The sequence below is a fragment of the Cucurbita maxima genome, unplaced genomic scaffold, assembly GCF_002738345.1.
Source record: "Cucurbita maxima cultivar Rimu unplaced genomic scaffold, Cmax_1.0 Cma_Scf00023, whole genome shotgun sequence".
NCBI classification, from domain to species: Eukaryota; Viridiplantae; Streptophyta; class Magnoliopsida; order Cucurbitales; family Cucurbitaceae; genus Cucurbita; species Cucurbita maxima.
Genome location: NW_019272039.1, coordinates 3,346,467 through 3,363,060, shown reverse-complemented (window position 1 = coordinate 3,363,060; position 16,594 = coordinate 3,346,467). Strand labels below are relative to the sequence as shown.

Sequence of the window (16,594 nt, the reverse complement as noted above, 5' to 3'; positions counted from 1 at the left end):
ACTAGCTAATGAAAATATTGAATAGAATGATTTTTTTAAAAAAATATTATTATTTTTAATTTTTAGTTGATAATAATTTAACGGGTTGAATTATATAATAATATAGTAACCTTATAAATTTAATTTTTTTTATTGGAAGTTGAATCAAACAATAAGATATTTTTTTTAATACAGATTTAAAATTAAAATTTTGACTTGAAAAAGTGGCGACAGATATTTAATCAACTAAAGTTGGTGTCAATTGGCAATAGAATAGAATTTAATTTCGTGGATTAGGGTACGTGTTATTTATTTTAATATAAATATGAGCATAATTCATCCCACAAATTTCTTACTTTTCTTATGGCGGTTTGTTTGAATTTCTGGCAGAGCCGGAGCGACAACAGTTATAGCGCGCACCAAATTCGATACTCGTGCCGGTGATCTTGAAACCTCTCTTCCAGAACCACATGTGCATAGAAATTTGTCACCTCTTGCCCTTCTTTTGGTTTTGATTCTCACATTCTTCATCCTGTTTTGCTTGCCTTTTTGTGATTGTGGTGTGCTACGCGACTTTCACTGAGTTTGTGCTCTCATTTGTTTCCAAATAATTTCACGGCATCCGATCTTTTTTACTGGTTTGGAGTTGCAAAATTTCTTGAGTTTGATCGTTGAAGCTCTACTCTGTCTGTAAGTTTCGTTCCTTCTGAAAGAGTTTGAACCGTTTTTCCTAGTTATTTTTTCGAGCTTTCTTACGATTTGATGTTTCTGTAATGCAACTTGGCGTTGATTTGAATTTTTATATTTTGTTTCTGATAATAATTATTTTGCAGTTTTTTATTCACTTTCACTCTTTTAAATCTAATTCTCTTGAGTGATTGATGTTCAATTGAAACTTTAGGTCGTGTGTGGTTATCTAATCCAGTTAGCTGAGAAACTGAGGGAATTTTGGCAGCGACTATGACGGTCAACGTAGGACATCTGCAGAATTTATCAATCCGGATTGATTCCGGAATGTTTGTGAGGAAACCGAGTGGTTCGGTCCGATTTCTTCTCCCAATTTCTAAACAGCAGAAGCTGCCACCGGTGGTTTCAGCTTTTCAGCAACCTTTGAGACTTTCGAATCGATGCAGGACGATCTCTGTTGGGGCCTCCTGCTATCGTGAGAATATTTCAGGTAATACAAGATATTGAACTTCCACCGTGATTATAAATGTGCGTTTTTCTTTGTCATTTTTCCTCGTTTCTTTCTTTCGTTAATTCCTTCAAATATTTTCTGAGTTATATTCTCATTTACTATTATTGACTTGGTGATCGGAACTGAATCTATAATATATGCTTCTATTGTTTTTCATGGCTGAGCTTGATTTGTAGTCAGAACTTCAAATCTAATATTTGGATTTTGTTTTTTTGTTTCCTTACGAGAAGGTACAGTTATTTGGATTCTAAAAAGAGTTTTTGGTAAATTCCTCTGCGTCCATTTTCTGTCCTAATTTAATTTTGCATTTCTACTAATAATAAAACATTATGAAAAGCATGAACTACACAGTATAAAAGCAGTCTTATGCTACGTCTACGGCCAAATGATTTGTAGAGTTGTTTCTGTTGATTAACGGAACCTTTTGCATTCTGAAAACCTCAACATCTTGTTTTGGCCAATGAATTAAGAACGACCTTTTATTCTAAGTAAACAAAAGGAACGAGAATAAAAGAAAATGATACTCATTTCAAAGAAATGAAAATTTGCTGTAGTGATTTTTTAGGTGATTAAATGGATAATGTATAAAATGGTCTCACACTTGGTGTATAAAATCCTTGAAAAATGCATCTCAGCAATTGATCCTCCCTGTTATTATAACCGATCTCTCAGTGAGTAAGTACTTTATTTAGATGTTCTTCTGTCGGACTTTCGAGCATCTGAACCCTTCAAATCTTTGAAGGAGAAGTACTACGCAGAAAAGATCCACATTTTTTTACATCATCTTGTAGATAGATACCATTAGTGACTTTGTTGTCATTAGAAAGACATGCCTTTTATTTTGTTATTTCATTGTTGTCATGAATGATGAATAATCTGTATCGTATTGTCTTCCTCTTGCTTGACTACAGCAAGCAAGGAAGAAGGTAACCAATTGATTTTGACTTATTGCTTTCCAATATTCCTTTTGTAGGTTTGGCATTGGAAACTGAAAATTTTCATCCTTTTGACAAAGATCTACTTTTAAAGGTCAAGCAGAATTCTTGTTTGTTATATTTACTTAAATCTCAAGGAGAGTTGGGGTGACGTGGGATATTTGCTTTTCTTTCTGATTCATCGAATATACTCTTCTCCCCTTCCTTAAATAGCTTTTGGAAGATAATTGGTGCAATTTGAACCTTCAAATGTGCAACTCTTAAAGTTTATCTAACTAGAGTTTGGAAATATTGCAGAATAAGTCACAAGAGGTCCAGCCCCATCTTAATGGAAAATGCATATATCTAGTCGGTTAGTGTCTTTTCTTTTTTACACTTTGTAATTGGCCATTCTTCTGCTTGGATACTAAATCTATCAAAGTGCTCATTTGCAGGAATGATGGGCAGTGGAAAGACAACCATAGGCAAGATTTTAGCAAAAGAATTGAGTTACGCATTTTCTGACAGGTTGTTATTTAATTGCTAACTAGCAAAGTACTTGTACTCCGGCTTGAAGTTTAATAAACAAGGAAATAATGATTATATTGGAAGAAAAATTATTGCCCAATTTCCTCACTGTCACATCTTTTTTTCCCGCATCCAAGGTCTACTACGAAGCTGAACTGGGGACTATTGTACTAAAGTGATATTGAGGACTATTGTAGTTGAATGAATTTAGTGAAGAGTTGCAGCTTCTGATGCAATAAATTGGATTTGCATTAACATCCAATATATGAATTTTTACTTTTCTTTCTGATAGAAAATTATGGCATTTATAATTTGTCTTCATCTTGAGCACAATTATGTTATTGTAAGTTTCTTGCGAGTGATTTGCTTTCATATTAATTATGCATTACATATCTGGATGCTCCAGTGATACATTGGTGGAGCAAGAAGTTGGTGGAACTTCAGTGGCTGAAATTTTTAAGCTTTATGGCGAGGACTTTTTCAGAGACAAGGAGGTTAGTGATGATGGATGCCATTTGACTATCCTTTCCATCTGTGAAGTAGGTGGTTATTACTCTCTACTGTATTTGAGGTTTTTATGAATTGAATGTAACGTGGGAAGTACAGTGCTTTGTAGATAATTTTCATTGAAATGAGCATATTTTAAATTCTTGAGATGCTAGAAGAGGAAAATGTCTGCATGTGATTTCCCTGCTTCCTCTTTTATAGGAATGGGAAGGAATCTGGATTTCTTAGTAATAGTGGTGTGTAGGAATGTCCAAAAGCCTGATGAATTTTTCAGTTAGGTTGAGTTAAAAACTTGTGTAGATTGGTTTGACTACACATAGGTTGAACCCCTGGGGTCGTTAATAAGTATTAAACTTAGTTTGGATTGAACTAAATGAAAGAAAACTGTTTTACTTTTAATAAGGTAATATAATATAATAAATGACTTTATAATTTAGGGCATGGAAATAGAATTAAAGATCTTAATTTTTTTTTCTTCGAAGTTTAATGATTGATGATTTGAATGGTCTCAGCTAACCCATATAACATGGTTAGGCTCGGTTGAGTTTGGTCCATTACTTAATTCAAGGTTATTTAGGCTGGACAAATTTTGTTACCTGAGCTTTTGTATTGGGTGAAAAATGTTTTTGAATTAAGCTCCTGAACCCACCCCACTGACACCCCTCCTTATTAATTGATTTATTTAAAGTTTGATTGTTGATTTGCTGAACTAGTCGTGGAACTATCAATCATCGATGGATTGATATTTTGACAAAGTTTTGAAAACTATGCCGTTTTTCTCAATTAGGATGGTTCTCAGCCATTCATGCTACCATCCCTTAGTAACTTCTGCTATGTCTTTTTCATCTCGTCTAGCTGCTATGCTTTCAAGCAGCTAAGAAAATGTTTTGCAACTCTGAGCTATTATGGCAGATCCAAATTAGTGACAGTGATTTTCCTGTTAGACTGAGGTATTGAGAAAACTATCATCGATGCACGGGTTTGTGATTTCCACTGGTGGAGGTATTGTTGTTCGGCCTATTAACTGGTAAATAGTTTGGACACGTGACGGTTTCTAATTGCTATGTTGGTCGTTTGTTGTTTAGTGAGATTCCTCCTGTTCAATTGTAGGAAATATATGCAGAACGGGATTAGCATCTGGCTGGACGTGCCATTGGAAGCCTTGGCAAAAAGAATTGCTGCAGTAGGTACCGACTCACGCCCCCTCTTGCATAATGAGTCGGGCAATGGCTACACAAAGGTCCAATCATCCAGTCAATGTTTTTACTTATTTAGTTGTGATGCTTGATCCTAATACATCTTTTAATCTTCTGATTCTCACTCAGGCTTTCAGACGATTGTCAATTCTTCTGGAGGAGAGGGGCGATGCATATACCAACGCCAATGTCAAAGTTTGTTTAGGAAGTATGAATGAAATAAGAACATCTTCATATTCCTCTGTCTGTCTAGAAAAAAGAGAGTAGTAGAAAGTTAATAACATGATTTTTTTTCTCCATTCATTCTCAAGTTACAATGAATGTTTGTTATTTCTATATCTTCTTCTGTTTAAGCACAGGTTTTTGTTAACATTGCAGGTCTTGCAGCCAAACTGGGTTTGTCAGATGTATGTAATCTGACCCCTGCAGATATTGCTTTAGAGGTCCTTCTCTTTCTGCCTCCTCATTTATCTTTGTTCATGTTATGCATGATGATTAAACAAACGATCCAATTTGTTTTGAATTAAATTATTTTTCCTCCTTCGCAGGCGCTTGTACAAATCCAGCACTTTGTGGAGCAGGAAGATGGTTATTGTACAAGTTAAGACTACTGCAGATCATCATCCGGAGTTTAAAGCCTCCTCTCTTCTTAAAGAAGCATGGAATGGCATTGCTTCTACTCTTGCCAATTGTATAACATGGGATCATCAGGTATGAATAACCACTTGGATGGAACGTCGTCAGTGTTATAAGTGTATCTATCAAAATTTTGAGACAAATAAAGTCTTCTTTTTTCTTATTTTCTGGGATAATGTATGAGATTTATAGTCCATTGCATTTGAAAAAAAAAAAAAAAAGGCAGCTTTTCAAGTTTTAATTTATATTTCATTTTATTTTTTTATGTGTGCATGGGCCGTTGCATTTTAAATAAAATCAAATTTATGCATTTTTATTTTTTATGGAGTTTGACTACCATCTTAGATTTTTCTTATTTTAAGCGTTATTGAAGTAATATATGAGTGTAGTGTACAGGAATTGAAAATATTTTATCTTAAATTTCATTGCAATATTGATCAGAAATTTCTCATTTTCCTTAATTCTAAGGTAAAAAAACAATTTTACGTTGGTTCAATCAATTAAAATCATAAACTAATATTAATATTTATGTAGTTTAAAAAGTCATAACTAACTAAGTTCTCTTCATTTCATTTAAAATCAACTTAAAATTAACAAAGTAAAAATATTATTTTCTTAAAAAAAAATTCAAAGTAATAAATCATAGGAACATAAAATTATATACATGTATTAGTACACGAAGAGCTATAACGTATAAGAAATTAATTTAAATTTTATTAATCAATTAAATAAAATAATCTTTTTTTAGTTCCTTATAATTTAATAGTTAAAAATTATCAAAAACATTTTTATCTATGCAGCTATTTTATCAAGAAAAATCACAGGTTAAAGATAAACTTTATCGAATCTCCTAATAGAAATAAAATAATATTTTAAATCAAATTATCTAATTATATATACAAATATTCAATCATGTAATTAAAGCATATCAAATCATCTCATTCGATATATAATAATCATAATAATAAAAGAAATAATTACATCATTAGACATATAAATAAAAATATACAAATTAACAAACAGAGTGGGGACAGGGACGAGGATTTTTTTCTCTCCCCACCCTTATTTCCCACTAAAATAATGAACATCAAGATATTTTTGTGGGCCGATCATATTTTTAGCCTAACTACAAAATTATTATTTAAAGGAGGTTTTCGTAGAGGTTAGGAATCACAAGTCTCTATAATGATATGATATTATCTCCTTTGAATATAAGCTATCATGGCTTTATTTGGGCTTCCCAAAAGGCCTCATACCAATTAAGCTAGTATTTTTTTGTTTATAAATTTATGGTCATTCTCTAAATTAGCAGAGGTGGGACTGTCATTATCATGGCTTTATTTGGGCTTCCCAAAAGGCCTCATACCAATTAAGCTAGTATTTTTTTGTTTATAAATTTATGGTCATTATCTAAATTAGCAGAGGTGGGACTGTCATCATCCAAACACATAAAAAGTGAATTTAGTTGTATAATATAGTATATTATGTGTGTTATATTTACCAATTTTTATGTAATCAAGTCACGCTTCAATCATACAAATTGTTCAAACAAGTTATATATTGAATTTATATATACATACTTCATACCTCTGATTTGGGCGGAGATTTCAAACGTCATCGGACCAGTCGCCGGGATTGATTTCGTAGAAAAGGCCGTCCACGATCTGGTCAATAAGCGAATCGATGAAGGTGTTGCAGCCGATGCTGAAGATTCGACCTACTCTGTTTCGGGCGTTGGAGGAGAAAGCGAAAATGGCCGCCATAATGACAGCGCCCAAACAGATTCCTGCTGCTTCCTCAATACCTTCCAAATCCATCTTTCTGAACACTGAATTTCCCGTCAACACCTCCATTGTTACGGTCGCCGCAAACACAATCTGCAAATTAATTGGATTCTGAGATGTCCTTGTGGCGATAATTTTAGGTATCGTAATTTGTGATGTTTCCGAAGGTGATTGATGAAGTTCGTGATATTTAATTTGATTAAAAACTATTCACAGCAGGAATCAGTAAGAGGTTATTTCAGTTCCTAATTGTCGATTTCGAAACATGATAGATATTTTGATGTATACGAAAACGAATTTTCATTTCAATATGAAACCTAGAACTCACCATGGCGAGACGACCGGAGATGATTTCGAATTCATGGCTGTCCTTCGAGGTCTTTATGTACTCAGACAGAGTCGCGAAGAACGGAGAAACGTCGGCGTCGTCGTCGCCTACTCTCTTAGCTTTGATAGGAACAATCGGATCCGATCCGAAGGATCTGAGAGTGCATAAGCGGGGCTGTAGAACGATCTTTGGGCTCTCTGCGGACTTTAGTTTAGGAACTGAAACGGAAGCGGGCGGTAAGCTGGTCGGGACGTCAGGCAAGGAGGATCGAAACTGGCAGTGAAGAGAACATGCCGGCGCCGCCATGGGAGAGATGTGGGCTTGAAGGAATGTGCAGTGGAGGGATTGAATAGGAGGAGGGATAGGACTGTTCGTGGCGGCGGGGTTTCATTTCAGTTGGGTGACGACACACGCAACCTATCTCCCAACAAAATATTAATAATAATAATAATATCTCAAATAGTGTACTTTGTCTAAGGAGAGTATTGTTGATAATTACCGAGAATGAGTGTTACTTTATTTAATTTAGTAAAAGATCATAGGTTTATAAGGGAGGAATACTATTTCTGGTACGAGGTTTTTTGAGCCATTGGTTAATTTATTGGAAGATCATGGGTCATTTGGGCCATTGGTTAATTTAGTGAGAGATCATGGGCCATTGGCATCATTGAGACGAGGTTAAGATCATGGGTTTATAAGTGAGGAATACTATCTCTGGTTATGGGTCATTGGTTCTCCATTGGTATGAGATTTTTTGGGACATTGGTTAATTTAATGGAAGATCATAAGTTTTTGAGCCATTGATTAATTTAGTGGAAGATCATGGGTCATTGGTTCTCCATTGGTATGAGGTTTGAGCCATTGGTTAATTTAGTGGAAGATCATGGGTCATTGGTTCTCCATTGGTATGAGGTTTTTTGGGACATTGGTTAATTTAATGGAATCATAAGTCATTGGTTAATTTAGGGGAAGATCATGAGTTTATAAGTGAGAAATACCATCTCTTTGGTGAGGCCTTCTGAAAAAGCCCAAAAAAATATTCTTTTATTATCATTCATCTAAAATTTGTATCGATTCAAGAATAAATATGTAACGTAGCATAAATTGCAACATTTTATAATAATTTGAATAACATTTTATTCACATTTTTCTCAAAATTTATGTTACATAATTGATGTCTTGGTTTATATCATTGAATAACATTTTATTCACATTTTTCTCAAAATTTATGTTACATAATTGATGTCTTGGTTTATATCACGTGATATGAAGCCAAGATGAGTGAGATGCATGGTGAGATCACAAATTTGCATGCCCATATCACACATTACCTCCAATGCAAACCATGTGGTAAAGCATACAAACCAGACAAAACAGGATTATGGTTTTGAAAGATAATTGAACCAATCAGACTTAAATGCAGCATCCAAAAACCCCTTCCACCTCAGATTGGACCTTAAAGTAAAAAAAAAAAAAAAAAAAAAAAAAAAAAAAGTGTTCGTTTTCTACTAGATTAAACTAATTTTATAACCAAAAGAAAAGAAAGAAAAACAGTGTAAAAATATAATAAAATGGGGAGAAAGACAAATAAAAAAGAGTTTTAATGCTTTCTTTATATATTTTATAATTATAAAACAATTTTTGAATGACAATAAAATTGGAAAGAAAAAAAAGGTAAAAGTCGAAAATTTAAGATAAAAATGGTAATATTTTACAAACATTTATGAAGTAAGAGGGGTAAGAAGAGGGAAGAATCTGTTGCATGTAACGCCAGAGGGGTGGCTGTGGAGGGGCAGAATAAGCGCGCCGCTTGTACCGACATTCAGAACCCTCAATTTTGGGTCCAAAACAAATACTTCAACTCAAACTCAAATGATTAAGTGACATTACGTTCTTCAATGAAATCTTCAAAGCTTAAGAAAAATTAGAGAAATGATGGGAGATTATTTCCCAAAGCATTCAAGATTTCTACCATATGATCCAACTTCCAAAGTTTTCAAGGAGGACACACAAGGAACTTTCATTACCTCAGCATTCACCACTTGCATGTTCCTTCTGAAACACAAGCAGTAGGGATGAGAGACAAATTTGGAAGTTTCTACAAAATCAGTCTTCGAACACTTGCCTCCCCCCCTCCGTCATGGCATGCCTTTGGCTTCCATCCAAAATAGTGTACCATAAGAAGGGACAAAATGTAACCATGTTAATTAACAATTTAGAAGTGTTACAGATTAACATCACATTGGCCTATCGCAACCGTGGGTGATATTATCTCTAAATGAGCACTTAATGTACCGAGAGACAGAATCTAGCTACATACAGGGCAGTGAAAAGTTGAACAAGAAGGAAGGATTATGAGTGAGTTACATACAGCGTGGGAAAAAGGTTGGCCCCACGTAACCCCCAGCCATAGCCCTTCTCACATTAGATTCGAATAACTTCGGATTATCTCTTAAAACTGCAGCAGCATCATGATTCAGAGGATCCTCATCGTTTGGTTCCTGGTTGGAAATTAAAAAACAGGGTAAGAAGACAACTTATGACTTTTAAATGTTCCCAAAACTGAAGCATTTTACTAATGAGGCTTATTTATACCGTGAACAGATGGTAGAGTCCATAAATAACAGTGTTAATATTGAGAACAGGTTTCCAATCTTCTCGTAAGATGTTGAGGCAGACGTTTCCTTCCAAGTCGATGTTTGGATGGTAGACCTGCATAAAGTACAAGTTAGTATATACAAAAAAATTTCATTTATATTCTGAAAGGAACAAATGCTAAAGGTAAGGAGCCATCCAGGTTTACCTTTGTCCTGCACTTGACCTTCGGGGCTTCATGCGGATAGATGGGGGAAACTGTAAAGGAGAACAAAAATGTGCCTCCTCTGTAATATAGAGAAAAGCAAGCAGTTAGGAATATTGGCAAGTAAATATTAAGAATGCTATTAAGATATTAAGAAGGCAGGAAAGCATATTTGGAGTTGGTTATTGGAAGGCATAAGCAGATGGGAGGAAGAGAATTTGGGATGAGCAGTTTTCTAGAATTAGTTTGTGGGAGAGTACAAGGCTCCTGAAGTGCATCGGAAACTTCCCACTTTCTTTCCATATATCAAGAGTATTTTGTGTTAGTTTCCATTTCAATTTCTGGTTTGGAGTTAACATCTAGACTGTGAAAGAAATTAACAAAAGGAGGAAAATAGCCTCAACTAGCAGGCAACAATTTAAGCTAAAAAGACTGCAGATTGCTTGAGTATGAATCTTGGAGAAAAGAGAATTCTTACAAATAATATCCCTCATCTGGTCGTATTGACACTTCAAAGTTCATCAGGTCATCCTTGCCATTGGGAAAGGTTATGCTACATGATTTTGGTAGATTCAGCTCACTAATATCTGCAACAGATCAGGGTCCAATAATAACTAACCGACAAGGTATGTCCCTCTCAAATAGGCATACAAGTAAAGAAAATAGTTGAAAAACAACTCCAACTGAATAAACAGACTTCCAGTGCCATATGCTGGAGTGTGACTTATCTCAAATGCAATTGGAGAAATCATCTAAATAAAGAACGCACGACTAGATAACAAAGGCAGTGAAATTTGGACATCCCTCTCAACATAAGTCATACGTTATATAATAAACATTAAAAATAAAAACAAAATAAAAAAAATAGGTCACTCCAAGCTTCTAATGCATGAATTTTTAACTATCCAGGTTCTTTTGGGCATTAATGCCCCCATCGCTTCTGAATGTGACAAGACAACATCATATATGATCATAATCTTCATTGACATTTAAGAAACAGATGACATCTTAGGATGGAACACTTTTTTCAAACATTAGCAAAGTTTACAGTTTCACTTAAGTCAAACAATTTAATAACAGCTACTCAATTGAATTGAGACTGTTTGAAAAAATCATTCGTGGTTAAATTAGTGGAAGAAACCAAAATTAACTTCTAATGCTACCACCAACTTTTATATACTGAAAAGATCGTTTTGGGTTTTCACTCCCCATATCATCAGACATCAAGCAAAGTTATTAATTCTTGGCATTCTCATGCACCATGCATCTCAAAAGTTTTCACGAGTAACTTCCCACGAGGACATCCTCTCACTTAATTTTCTTCCAATGTACTGAGTGTAAAGAACCCTGGCAGGTTCACCTAGCCTTGCAGGCATCCACATGATTTTCCAGGATCCATAAAAGTGTAGTCTAGCAGAAAGTGACAAAAATGTGACTATGAGCAACCAAATTGACAGACATAATTCCCAGTTGGAGGGTAGTACATGGAAATCCACACACTAAAACATACCAGTTAACTGCTAGGCCGGGGCACCGAGCATTACCAAAAACTTAAAAAATACACGCTGACCATCGATCTTTATATAAACTCAGGACATTCATGCATCTTAGAACAACCTCAAATAATCATATACTATCATAAGTGCATAGAACGCACATTGGGAAATATGGTCTTTGAATATAAGATTTCTTATTTATACATGAAATCTCAAGCTACTTCATCAAAATTGAGGTTTTCAAAAAAAATATGCTGAAGTTTGCAATATTTAACCAGTTAACATGCATTCCTACACCCAATCCACAGAAAAGAAGCTTCAAAGTTGCAACTCAAAATCTATTATCGATGTAAACAAAACGAATTTGATATAGTTCCAAACAAAACCATCATCTCTAATGGGATCAAAACTATCACCTCATTGCTTCTCAATGGAATAAAAAGAACCAAATAAACTATTTTCATAGCCAAACCTTTGTGAAGACGTAGTTCTCCAGCACTTTGCTTCTTTATAGGTACCCCATTACTAGCATTTTCAGCAAGTTCTCTCTGCTTCTCCTTAACTTTAAACAGCTTAATCATATCTCCTGCAGCAGAGTATGCAATTAGACCCCATGAATATATTGTGTTCTTTCAAAAACCTTCCTCCCTTCAAGGATAAGAAACCAGCGTTCATTAGCAAGAATATAACAACGAAAAAGCAAGGTCAGACCACCCAAGAATAGGTTAACAATACCATAGTAGCACCTAAAAAAAAGGAGCCCCAGCTGCATGTTGTAAGAGAGAGAGAGAGAGAATTTACTAACAACTTATTATAAGAAATCCAATCAGTAAATCGCACTCCAAACCTCCATCAGAAACCCCTCCATATCTTGAAAAACCCTTCCAATCCTCTCCAATAAAAAAAGATCATAACACAACTTAGAGAACAGCCTGTGAGGGCAATGTGCATCTCTCTCGAAGCAGGGGATGCAACAAAATCTCTTCAAGCATATAACAACATCATGGACTCGTGACTGAGATCCAACAGAATGCCAATTCCAAATTAACAACAAAAAGCTAAGCTACCTCTCCATGGCAAACGAAAAACGCAAATGATAAGGTTCTGATCCTCCAATCCTCTCTAGAAGGAACACCACTTAGAAATTCAGGCTACAAAGCCAACGAACAAAACATTCGCATGGAAGAAACTGTTTACATAATGCACAGTCCCAACACAAAAAATCATCCCAAACAAATAATCATATCCAAATCTTGATTTAGAAAACGAAAAACGAAAAACGAAAAACAAAATTGGTACAAATCAAAGCCACCATACTTCCAATGCGATTTCGCGAGTAATTAAATTTAAATTACGTTTCTAATCACTATCGAGCAATCCACAGCCTAGGTTCCCAAAACCAAACCAACAGCAAAGAATTGAATAAACAAATAATGCCGCAAAAGATCGTAAGAAAGAACCTGATGAGGAAGAAGTAAAACGCATAAAAAAATTGCAGTAAACGAGAAATCGAGAGGCAAAAAGGGTTGTTAAGAAGCAAACCTGTAAGTCGTAGCAATATAGAGGAAAGGAAAGGAGATGAGAGGGAATTTAGGTCTGAGAAGGAAGAAGGATAGGAGAGGGTCTGAGGGCTGGCGAGCAAGCAGTCTGGCGAGCGTGGCTGAGCCCTACGGTCAACATATAAATGTTGCCTTCGATCGGACTGTCGCACAGAATTCCCGGATTTTTCTTGAGCTTTTTTGTTACGCTGCTTTTCAGTTTTTAAATATTATTATATATTCATCATTTATATCCTTATTCCATTTTAATCATTAAATTTTCACAATATTATACTTTTAAAAGCTAAATTGTTGTTTAATTGGAAAACTAAAATAAAAATTCTTAAAATTCACTCATCAAAATTATAAAAAAAAAAAAAATAGAAACTTCTCGAGCTAAACCATATATATTATACGTAAATTTAGACGTACCGAACGAACTCAATTTTAAATAGACTTTGTATCTAAATTTGTTTTCAAACCAGTGGTTCACGGGATAACGTTAATGTGACTTTATGAGTGGACGGAGAATCATAGGAATGTTGGCGACATTTTTTGTACTCGAAGTTCATGTGCAAATTTTGCAAGCCAATTTTCTTCTTTTGAGCCGACAACACCAACTATTGTTGTTAGAAAATCACAAAAGTTACCTTCTCTAGACTTAATGTAGATATTTACATAAAAACCCTTAAGTTTTATACATTTTCCTAAGTGAATTAGCTTAAATATGAACAGATTCATAATGAATTAGAGAAACGCACATCGAGGGCATATCTGGTGTCATGGTCGTACTTTTTCGACCATGCGACGTTGTGATCTTGGCAAGTTCACGACAAACTTTAAAGGGAAAATTCAAGTCTCATTCACATTTTTCACCGAACTTTCGACGAGATTTATCTTCACAAACCGAACACAACTTATACAAATTTTAAGCTTGTTCGATCACACATACATCACGTGCATGCATGACATGTCCCATCTTGTGGTGGGCTTCCTCCTCAGGAAAAAAAACATAAAAAAGAAAATCAATCCATTTACTTGGTAAGGCATTAACAACTTCCTCTAAATGAAAATTCCAATTTCCAATTAATTTTTTCATAATAAAAGAAAAAAAGAAAAAAGATTCCATTTAAAAAAAAAAAAAATCATAATTATCAGCACAAAATTATTCATTGTATCTATTTTTCTTTAATGGTAAGTATCCTGTAAAGCACTTGTTAAGCAATCAAATTTAGATACAAAGCTGAAATTTTATGGAATGGAAAATATAGAATAAAAATAACATTTATGGAAGCATTTTCCAAATAATATCTCTAATCTAAAATAAATAAATAATTAATTAAAAATACCATTATTATTAATTAATGCCAAGCATTAAATTTTCATTTATGTAATGTTCTTGAAGACGGTTTAAAATTATTCTTACTCAAAATATAATATTTTTGTTGCGTATAATAATCGATTTCTAGCTTAAATTTGTTTAAAATTCAACTAGACATCTCTAGCTTGTTAAGCAAGAACGAAGCGATTTTAGTTACGTTTATGGTGCAAATGAATGTAATATTACGAATATACCCATCAAATTTTAATATAATATAGTATAAGAATGTGAGAGAGGGAAATTTGAGACATTGACATTGATGAAAAGAAGACAATAAAGGTTGAGAAGAAAACAAACATTAATTCACATTTTTTTTTTCATCTCTAAAACAAGACATGCTCAACGACAAATCCACCTCGTTTTTGCAACACTCTGTGTTAAAAGATCTGTTCTTTTTCAACCCCTCAATTTTGCCTATAGGCTATGTAATTTGACAGGGCAATTAACGGCTCCGCCTTCGCCGGATCAAATCCGGCCAGCGCTTCTCCGGCTTCTCTCTTTAACGTCTCTGCAAATTCCTTTGATTTTTCGATTCCGAGTAATTTTGGATATGTCGCTTTGTCCGCCGCCAGGTCTTTTCCGGCCGTCTTCCCCAATTCCTCCGACGACTTTGTCACATCTAGAATGTCGTCTACCACTTGGAAGAGTAATCCGATCTGTCGGGCGAATTTCCTCACCTTCTCCACTTCGGTGTTGCTTCCGCCGCCTAGGATTGCTCCCATGACGGCGGCGGCTTCCAGAAGCGCTGCCGTTTTGTGTATGTGGATGTACTCGAGGAGTTCCAATCCGACGTCGTTAGAGCCTTCGGAGTCTATGTCCACCACTTGCCCCGCGACTAACCCTGATGTTCCGGTGGCTTTTGCCAATTCTCCGATTGCTTGGACCACTCTCTCCGGCGATACGCCCGCCTCTGTCGCCACTGCGATGTGCTCAAATGCGAAGGCTAAAAGAGCGTCACCGGCGAGGATGGCTATGTCCTCACCAAACATGCGGTGGCTCGTCGGCTTTCCACGCCGGAGGTCGTCGTTGTCCATGCATGGAAGGTCATCGTGGATCAAAGACATGGTGTGGATCATTTCGGTGGCACAAGCGGCCGGCATGGCGGCGGACTCAGAACCACCAACAAGCTCGCAGGCGGCGAGACAGAGCACTGGCCGTACACGCTTCCCACCGGCGAGGAGAGAGTAACGCATAGCTTCGTGAATCTTCAGTGGGTCCCGCAGGGAAACGGCGTCGTTCAAAGCTTGATTTACCAAATCAGCCTTCTGCACCATGTAGTGTTTGAAACTGAAGATCCCTTTTTGGTCATTTTCTTCAACAACCGGGCGGAGCTCTGTTTCTACTCTGGTTTGCGCCGCCGATATCCGGAGATTAAAGGAAGGTTTTTTAATGGATTTGGAGGAAAAAGACGACAAGGGGTTCCATGGATGAAGAAAAGAAAAGGATTTTGGATTGAATTTCTGAGAATTGTTGAAAACAGAGTTGCTCTGAATCAATGGATTCGCGAAACTGACAGAGCTCATCTTTCTTCTTCTTCTTCTTTTCTCTGTACAGAGAGAAACAGAGGGAGTTTGTGAATCAGCAAACACAAAGGGACTTCGCTTTATATAGGAATCTGCGAGAATTCAGATATCATATACCATATCAACCTTTTTATATATATATATATATATATATATATATATTGTCTATTACATGTCGAACTTTATTCTATTTTATTATAATAATTATTTTCCAATTATGGTAATGAAATTGATTATTTAAATTCGACGAATGAACTTATTATAAACGACATCTTTATAAATTGCAAGTTTTAAAGGTTAAATAATAATAATAATAAATGTATTATTTTTTTTATTGAAGTTTTTTATGGTAAATTAAATTTCTAATAAAATTTATGACTTAAATTGTTATGTACATAAGAAACTAAAATTAATTTTTAAACTATGTCAAGGTTTCAAAGAATATATATCAGATAAAAATTAAATTGAAAATTAGCCTTGTAAACATTATTTTTATTAATATTATTTACTTTTTACCATGTTCTCAAAATCTTTGGAATAAAAAAAATCTTAAAATTGGTTAATAATTCATATATTTTTCTTGATAAAAATAAAAACAATAGAAATAAATAGGACGAAAAAAGTACAATCTTCCAAAAAGAAAAACCAACCATCAAATGATTATTATACAATATAATAAATTTATTAGATATAAAATAAAAAATGGAATGATATAATATATTTAAAATTCAAATATAATAAAATAAATTAGGATTAAATCCTCTATATAGTTTTTTTTTTTTTTTT

At 34.8% G+C, this 16,594-nt stretch overlaps 4 protein-coding genes across 8 annotated transcripts; 1 reads left to right on the top strand and 3 right to left on the bottom strand.

Annotated features, from left to right (window-relative positions):
* The first annotated feature begins 318 nt into the window (after window positions 1–318).
* Window positions 319–5,152, top strand: LOC111497498 (shikimate kinase 1, chloroplastic-like). 4 transcript variants are annotated; one of them, XM_023148312.1, is made up of 11 exons: window positions 319–419; window positions 881–1,156; window positions 2,151–2,206; window positions 2,410–2,464; window positions 2,547–2,619; window positions 3,026–3,113; window positions 4,071–4,153; window positions 4,237–4,366; window positions 4,452–4,530; window positions 4,701–4,765; window positions 4,871–5,150. In XM_023148312.1, the coding sequence occupies exons 2-11, from the start codon at window positions 940–942 to the stop codon at window positions 4,925–4,927; spliced, it is 903 nt and encodes a 300-aa protein (XP_023004080.1). In that variant the 5' UTR covers window positions 319–419; window positions 881–939; the 3' UTR covers window positions 4,928–5,150. The 4 variants fall into 4 exon arrangements, with proteins under 4 accessions (XP_023004080.1, XP_023004081.1, XP_023004078.1 ...); XM_023148313.1 differs by having other exon boundaries at window positions 325–669; window positions 4,237–4,313; window positions 4,871–5,152; XM_023148310.1 differs by having other exon boundaries at window positions 328–669.
* Window positions 5,153–6,426: 1,274 nt separating this feature from the next.
* LOC111497501 (stress enhanced protein 2, chloroplastic-like) lies at window positions 6,427–7,485 on the bottom strand. Its single transcript, XM_023148315.1, has 2 exons — window positions 7,071–7,485; window positions 6,427–6,835 (listed from the first exon to the last, which is right to left on the bottom strand). Exons 1-2 carry the CDS (start codon window positions 7,374–7,376, stop codon window positions 6,566–6,568), a joined length of 576 nt encoding a protein of 191 aa, XP_023004083.1. The 5' UTR covers window positions 7,377–7,485; the 3' UTR covers window positions 6,427–6,565.
* A 1,429-nt stretch (window positions 7,486–8,914) lies between these two features.
* LOC111497502 (NEDD8-conjugating enzyme Ubc12) lies at window positions 8,915–13,106 on the bottom strand. 2 transcript variants are annotated; one of them, XM_023148317.1, is made up of 7 exons: window positions 12,909–13,106; window positions 11,839–11,952; window positions 10,349–10,457; window positions 9,874–9,952; window positions 9,666–9,782; window positions 9,442–9,571; window positions 8,915–9,225 (listed from the first exon to the last, which is right to left on the bottom strand). In XM_023148317.1, exons 2-7 carry the CDS (start codon window positions 11,945–11,947, stop codon window positions 9,209–9,211), a joined length of 561 nt encoding a protein of 186 aa, XP_023004085.1. In that variant the 5' UTR covers window positions 11,948–11,952; window positions 12,909–13,106; the 3' UTR covers window positions 8,915–9,208. The 2 variants fall into 2 exon arrangements, with proteins under 2 accessions (XP_023004085.1, XP_023004086.1); XM_023148318.1 differs by lacking the exon at window positions 8,915–9,225 and having other exon boundaries at window positions 9,256–9,571; window positions 12,909–13,105.
* Window positions 13,107–14,515: 1,409 nt separating this feature from the next.
* Window positions 14,516–15,922, bottom strand: LOC111497495 (geranylgeranyl pyrophosphate synthase, chloroplastic-like). Its single transcript, XM_023148306.1, has one exon. The coding sequence runs from the start codon at window positions 15,806–15,808 to the stop codon at window positions 14,690–14,692; it is 1,119 nt and encodes a 372-aa protein (XP_023004074.1). The 5' UTR covers window positions 15,809–15,922; the 3' UTR covers window positions 14,516–14,689.
* Window positions 15,923–16,594: the final 672 nt, after the last annotated feature.